Source organism: Populus euphratica, unplaced genomic scaffold (assembly GCF_000495115.2).
Source record: "Populus euphratica unplaced genomic scaffold, PopEup_1.0 scaffold120.1, whole genome shotgun sequence".
In the NCBI taxonomy this organism is placed as follows: domain Eukaryota; kingdom Viridiplantae; phylum Streptophyta; class Magnoliopsida; order Malpighiales; family Salicaceae; genus Populus; species Populus euphratica.
The window spans coordinates 865527-872640 of NW_011499918.1; the positions used below are offsets into that span (position 1 = coordinate 865527).

The 7114-nt window shown below is 35.6% G+C and overlaps 1 protein-coding gene across 1 annotated transcript; it reads left to right on the forward strand.

Annotated features, from left to right (window-relative positions):
• The first annotated feature begins 4380 nt into the window (after window positions 1–4380).
• On the forward strand, window positions 4381–6107 carry LOC105134866 (cannabidiolic acid synthase-like 1). Its single transcript, XM_011039432.1, has one exon. It carries the CDS (start codon window positions 4387–4389, stop codon window positions 5995–5997), a length of 1611 nt encoding a protein of 536 aa, XP_011037734.1. The 5' UTR covers window positions 4381–4386; the 3' UTR covers window positions 5998–6107.
• Window positions 6108–7114: the final 1007 nt, after the last annotated feature.

Below are 7114 nucleotides of genomic sequence, written 5' to 3' on the forward strand. Positions count from 1 at the left end.
GATTGAAGGTTGAACAATTGGGATCGATGTGGAGAGTTTCAATTTCTCTATATTCAAAAGCTTGGACTTTGACTAATAGCGAAGAAGATAAAGATGGTACTGCAATAATAATATTAATGCCGAACAACAAACAACCTGTTAATTAATGGAGAACAAAAGGTGTGAAACCACCTAACAATGTTAGGTATCAAATTGTTAACAATATTAAACATAAATTTGGTGTCATCTACCTTACTCTTGTCTTTTGCATGGATGTTTGTTTATAAACAGGCAATGCATCCAAGCATTATAGACACAACACAAGAGAGAAAAAAGAAAGGATAAGGAGAGAGTAATCCCACAAAATTGTAAGGTATTTGTGAGATAATAAGTGAGGTGTTTTCTCCTAATAATAGAGAGTTTTTTTTATTATTCTCCTATTATTAGAGAGAAGTTGTATTCCCACATTACTTAGTAAATCCTTCTATACTTGCCTGTGGACGTAGCCAAATTGAGTGAACCACGTAAATTTTTGTGTCATTTCTCATTTTATCTTGTTCCTTACTTTTTATCTTGTCAAGTTTGCATGCCAGTATCCTAATAAAAGGCACATCCCACCTACTTCTTGTCTAGCTAGAAGTGGAAGAAATGATGGCACCTATCTCACTAACTGTCCAGCTGCAAGTGAAAATAAAGATGATCACAAAGAGATGAGTTGTAGTAAGGTGAAATGAGTTTGCATGGCATGTGTTGGAATGAGCTGGATCTATTCCAACTCGCTGCGGAAACACAGCACAATATGTGTGAAAAAAACACTAGGAAGCTAAACACCAAAAGAAAGAGAGAGTATTGTGAGTGTGAGAGTTTGAGTTGAGAAAAGAGTTTCTTCTCCTCCTTGTAATATGTATGGTTTCTCTAGTTAATGAAAATAGCAGCTTCACATTTCTGAACCTAAATCTCATGGGCATCCATTTTTTATCCTAACAACCGATATCAAAGCAAGGTTCATGAGTGTTCTTGATTTTCCCCCAGAAATATAAGTGTTCCAAACTTTGATTCAAATATAGCACTGGATAATACTCGTTTTGAGGATTCAAACAACGCAAAAATCAAGCATATCGGAGCTAAAATGAAGCCCGCGACTGAACCTCCACATGCCAAGTCATCACTGGGTGCGATCCTGCGCAAGCAGCTCTGCCGGCACCCGCCTCTGTTGTTTGATCAGAACCAGATTTTGCATGTTCAGATTTTTGTGTCATTTCTCATTTTATCTTGTTCCTTACTTTTTATCTTGTCAAGTTTGCATGCCAGTATCCTAATAAAAGGCACATCCCACCTACTTCTTGTCTAGCTAGAAGTGGAAGAAATGATGGCACCTATCTCACTAACTGTCCAGCTGCAAGTGAAAATAAAGATGATCACAAAGAGATGAGTTGTAGTAAGGTGAAATGAGTTTGCATGGCATGTGTTGGAATGAGCTGGATCTATTCCAACTCGCTGCGGAAACACAGCACAATATGTGTGAAAAAAACACTAGGAAGCTAAACACCAAAAGAAAGAGAGAGTATTGTGAGTGTGAGAGTTTGAGTTGAGAAAAGAGTTTCTTCTCCTCCTTGTAATATGTATGGTTTCTCTAGTTAATGAAAATAGCAGCTTCACATTTCTGAACCTAAATCTCATGGGCATCCATTTTTTATCCTAACAACCGATATCAAAGCAAGGTTCATGAGTGTTCTTGATTTTCCCCCAGAAATATAAGTGTTCCAAACTTTGATTCAAATATAGCACTGGATAATACTCGTTTTGAGGATTCAAACAACGAAAAAATCAAGCATATCGGAGCTAAAATGAAGCCACACGGTCTGATCAAAGTTTGCCAGGGAAAGTCAACAAACGGGTGAAGAAGAAAGAGCCCGACCCGCCACGTCACCGGGTTCATCTGGCCAGGTATACTGACACGTAAACATCTTCATCCCAGCCAGCGTCCACACAAGACGCATCTTCAAAACACTCCACCTGCCACGCCAGCGACTGAACCTCCACTTGCCATGTCATCACTGGGTGCGACCTGCGCAAGCAGCTCTGCCGGCACCCGCCTCTGTTGTTTGATCAGAACCAGATTTGGCATGTTCAGATTTAAGCCATCCGGACTCGGAATCTTGTGATTTCTGAGTCGATCCCAGCAGACGTGATCATTCCAGACACAACCACAGAGTCTGACTTTGAAGATTCACACTTGAAGTTTGTGAAAGAAATGGTGGAGGAAATAAAGTTGTAGGAATTGAAAAATTTGATGGAAGAAATTTTGAATATTAAAGAATGTAAATTGAAGATTATTTTCATGGAAAGAAACTTTACTATTCTTTGCTAGGAAAAAGCCAAAAAATATGGATGAAGAAGAATGAGCCTCTCTTGATAGACAAATTCTTGGTTTGGTTAGATTAACCTGAATGAGAAAGGTTGCATATATAGTGTCATCAAAGAAAGAAGCACTAAGGGCCTAATGGTAGTAATGTACAACATGTATGAAACAAAGCATGTGTTTTACAAGACAAGAGATAGTGGGAAGGGAAGCCATTTTGGTAGCAGCATCTTCATACAAAGTGAACAGCACTTTCAAATTCCTTACAAGAGAAGATGGGGCAGTCCTGGGCAACAAAGGAGAAGTCAGAAAACACATGAAAACAAAAATGGCAGATTCCAGCACTAATGAATAATTTCGGCAGCTTTGTGTGATTCAAATTTCAGTTTTTGTTGTTTTTATTTTAATGCAATCTTTGTATTTTATTAAGGTCATGTCCAGACCTTAGTTCTTTAAGTAATTAGTTTAGGGAAGTATAAATACAAAAGGGAATGTAAGGCTTGGAAATTACAGACTTTGTTGAATGAATTATTTGTCTTTGAGAGGATTTTTTCACTTTGATTCTTAAATAAATTAAAAATCAACTTGTCTAAAAATAATTATCTTTATAGTGTAATTTTTTATACTTTTTATTTGTAATTGTTATAATTATTGGGTGAGAGTTTTATTCTAATAGGTTAGTGATCCAACTGATTAGGTATTGATTGTATTAAATGTTTATTTTCAAATATAATTTTTAATTTTTTTAAATTTGTGTTAATTTTTATTATAGATTATGTAACCGAAGTGATTACAAAATTCATATTAATTAATTATTATGCACTTTAATATCAATAGATGAAAGTAAATCCTTCATGGTAGCCTAATTAATGTTTTTTTAACAAGATTGATGTCATTTTACTATGCAATCCAAAAGAAAAACCCCATTTTGTCCCCAAACAATTTTATAATACCAAAATGGTCCTAGAAGAAAGAGAATTCTATTAGCCTAAGGGTTTTTTTTTTTTTTTCAAAGAACAGAAAATAGGGAAAGAAGGTGAAAACATTGTTCCCATCCACAATGCCATGTGTCGATGTGAACACCCCCACTCTTTTTTTACCATTGACTAGTCCTAAATTTTGAGCAACCATGTTCAAATAAAAAAGTGCACTGCTTTTGTGGATATTGGATGACATTTCTTTACTATTATATGCTGGAAACAGCTCCACTTAGACAATGAAAGCTTTTACATAGAAAGGTATATCTCTTTTGATTAAAATATCTCTTGATTTGAACTTTCTAGACATATCTAGATGCTTGAGTTGGTGAAATTCTTTTCAAGATAGTTTCTTTTTTCTTCCAAAGAAAGCATTCTCTTCATAGCTAGAGCATAAGGGAGTGAAAATGTGATTCAAGAATTCATCGATCCTAAAAATAAGATATGAGTAAAGTTCCGTCATTGAGATATACACCAACACGTCTAACACGTCTTCATGGACATGGATGTCCAATTAACAAAATAATATAATATAAACAAATGCATCAACCAAAGTCAACAGAAACCTGCCTCAAAAGTAGCCTTGTCAGAATGGACACTTGACAGTATTAAGGATGGAGGGTTGAGGTTAAGCAAATTAATTTTCTAAAGCTTGAAAATCCTGGCCCCTAAACTTAGAAAACTATTCCTAATTACGCAACATTAGATCATAAATTATAAGTTTATTAGAACTACAAGCTTAACAATATTCAACGTTCTGGATAAAATAATAATTACTTGAACAAGAGGTTTAACATATGTTTAGAAAATTATTTTTACAAGAGTGGTCATTTGAGCTATCTACGAGTCCTAAATTTTGAGCCAACAGACAGATTCAATGCTAGGGAAAAAACCTGCCTTTGTGGATATGTCTTGATTTGAACTTTCAAGACATGTCTAGATGCTTGACTAGTTCAAATTCTTAACTGAATGTCTTTTTCTTCAAAAGCAACCATTCTCTCAACAGATGTAGTATAAATAAGAGAGTATGTTACCAAGTTCCTATGCTCAAATCAAGTAATTTTAGAGATGACTACATGTCTAAGCGCTACAACAATGTTGCCATTTCTGTGTTTCCTTCTCTTTTCCTTCTTATGTTCAGCTTCAGCTCACACTCATGAGGATTTTCTACAATGCCTTTCCCTTTATTCTGAAGACTCCAATTCCTTTTCCAAGCTCGTTCATACCCCAAACAACTCTTCCTATTTACATGTCTTGCAGGGCTCTATACAGAACTCCAGGTTTAATACAACTGCAACCCCAAAACCTCTAGTTATTGTCACACCAATGAATGTATCACACATTCAAGCAACCATTTTCTGTTCCCAAAAACATGGCATGAATGTTAGAATTCGCAGCGGCGGCCATGATTATGAGGGTCTTTCATATGTTTCTGTTCTCCCTTTTGTCATCATTGATCTAATCAATCTTCGAGCAATCAATGTTGATGTAGAAAACAGCACTGCTTGGGTTCAAGCTGGTGCAACTCTTGGCGAGCTTTACTATAGCATTGCTGAGAAAAGCGGAACTCTTGCCTTTCCTGCAGGTGCTTGTCCTACTATTGGTGCTGGAGGGCACTTAAGTGGAGGTGGGTATGGAGGGCTGATGCGGAAATATGGCCTTGCTGCTGATAACATAATTGATGCTCAATTAATCGACGCTAAAGGTAGAATTCTTGATAGAGCATCAATGGGAGAAGATTTGTTTTGGGCCATTCGAGGCGGTGGAGGAAATACTTTTGGAGTTGTTGTTGCATGGAAATTGAAGTTGGTTCCTGTTCCACACACAGTGACAAACTTCTCCGTCTTAAGATCTTTGGAAGAAAATGCAACCAAGTTAATCCATCGGTGGCAGTACGTTGCAAACAAGCTTCCCGAAGATCTCTTCATTACAGCATATATAACCAAAATTAATTCTAGTGAGGAAGGAATTTCAACAATACAAGCTGAATTCCCTTCTTTATTTCTTGGTGGGGCTGATAGGCTTCTTCCATTGATGCAAGAGAACTTCCCTGAGCTCGGCTTAGTGAAAGATGATTGTACCGAAATGAGCTGGGTAGAATTTGTCCTCTACAATTCTGGATATTCTAGTAATTCTTCCTTGGATGTGTTGCTCAACAGGACTCCTCAATACATAACAAATTTCAAAGCAAAATCTGACTACGTCAAGAAACCTATTCCTGAAATTGCGTTCGATGGGATATGGAAAAGGTTCCTTAAAGAAGGTATCGAGACGCCTAGATTGGTCCTAGTTCCATATGGAGGGAAAATGGATCAGATTTCGGAATCTAGCATCCCATTTGCGCATAGAGCTGGTAATTTATACAAAATTCAATACTTGGTGCTTTGGAATGAGCAAGGCAAGGAAGCATCAATGAGACATATAGCTTGGATTAGAAGGCTTTACAGTTACACGACTCCTTATGTTTCAAAAAATCCTCGAGAAGCATATATTAATTACAGGGATCTTGACATTGGAATGAATAACCTGGCAGGCAACACAAGTTTTAAACAAGCAAGCATCTGGGGCAGGAAATATTTCAAGAATAACTTTGACAGGTTAATACAAGTGAAGACTGCAGTTGATCCTGATAATTTCTTTAGAAATGAACAAAGCATCCCACCACTCTCTTCTTCGTGATCATAGCGACCAGATGATTTTTTATATTTGAAAATGATTTGATGCTGATAAAGGTATTTTCTTCTGTATTAGATATTAATAAAAGTTTGGTCAGTGATCATTTATGGCCAGAGTTTTTATGTATTAGTCCAATAAAAATGGAGAACACATGTCATTTGTTTTTTAAATAAATTAGCATAGATCATGCGTTTGAACACTACAATTTTTGTTTTATATACAAGTTTTTTCTTCTATATTTTGTGTGTGTTAATGACTTGATACCATCCAGCATTGCTGCTCATTGTGCTGAAGACGGATAAATTAATGGATAGGAAGCCAAAATAAAAGGACTTGAGGAGTTTCAAAATGAAAATAACAGAGTTACAAAGCCACATAGTATTGGTCAGGAATTTAATGAAATATACCAGCAAGTTTTATCATAAAAATACATAAATTATGGTCTAATTTCAATAGTAGCATGCAAGATGAACGAGTTTATAGGGTAGCTAATCAATTTTATTATAGCAATTGAATTTTTTTTATATAATGAATTAATACTGCCTATAAAGATTACAAGATGACTTTGAAATATTATATATCTTAAATCATAAAATATTAAATTCCATTTTATGGTAATAGCAATAGAAAAATTACAAAATATGAATTTTTTTTGACAATTCAAGGTCTCATGAGAAAAATACAAGTTATAAAAAATGAATAAAATTTAAGAAGATATAGGAGCATAAACACTCTTTTTAAAATTCAATAAAAAAAAATAAGATGACTTTGGATATATAGGAGGTAAAGGGCATGATCAAGGTAGAGAAAGCCAAGTAAGAGATAAAATGAGCTGGATCTATTCCAACTCGCTGTGGAAACACAACAAAATATATGTGAGAAAAACACTAGGAAGCTAAACACCAAAAGAAAGAGAAAGAGTGTTGTGGGTACGAGAGTTTGAATTGAGTTCAGAAGAAAGTTTCTCTTGTGGGCATCCATTTTTTATCCTAACAACCGGTATCAAAGCAAGGTTCATGAGTGTTCTTGATTTTCCCCCAGAAATCAAAGTGTTCCAAACTTTGATTCGAATATGTTGAAGTAAACTCAATCCAGAAGGTCAAGGAAGGCAGCCACCAGC

Bases quoted from the DNA above. Each gene is read 5' to 3' on its own strand.
- LOC105134866 (XM_011039432.1), top strand. From the start codon at position 4,387: ATGACTACATGTCTAAGCGCTACAACAATGTTGCCATTTCTGTGTTTC.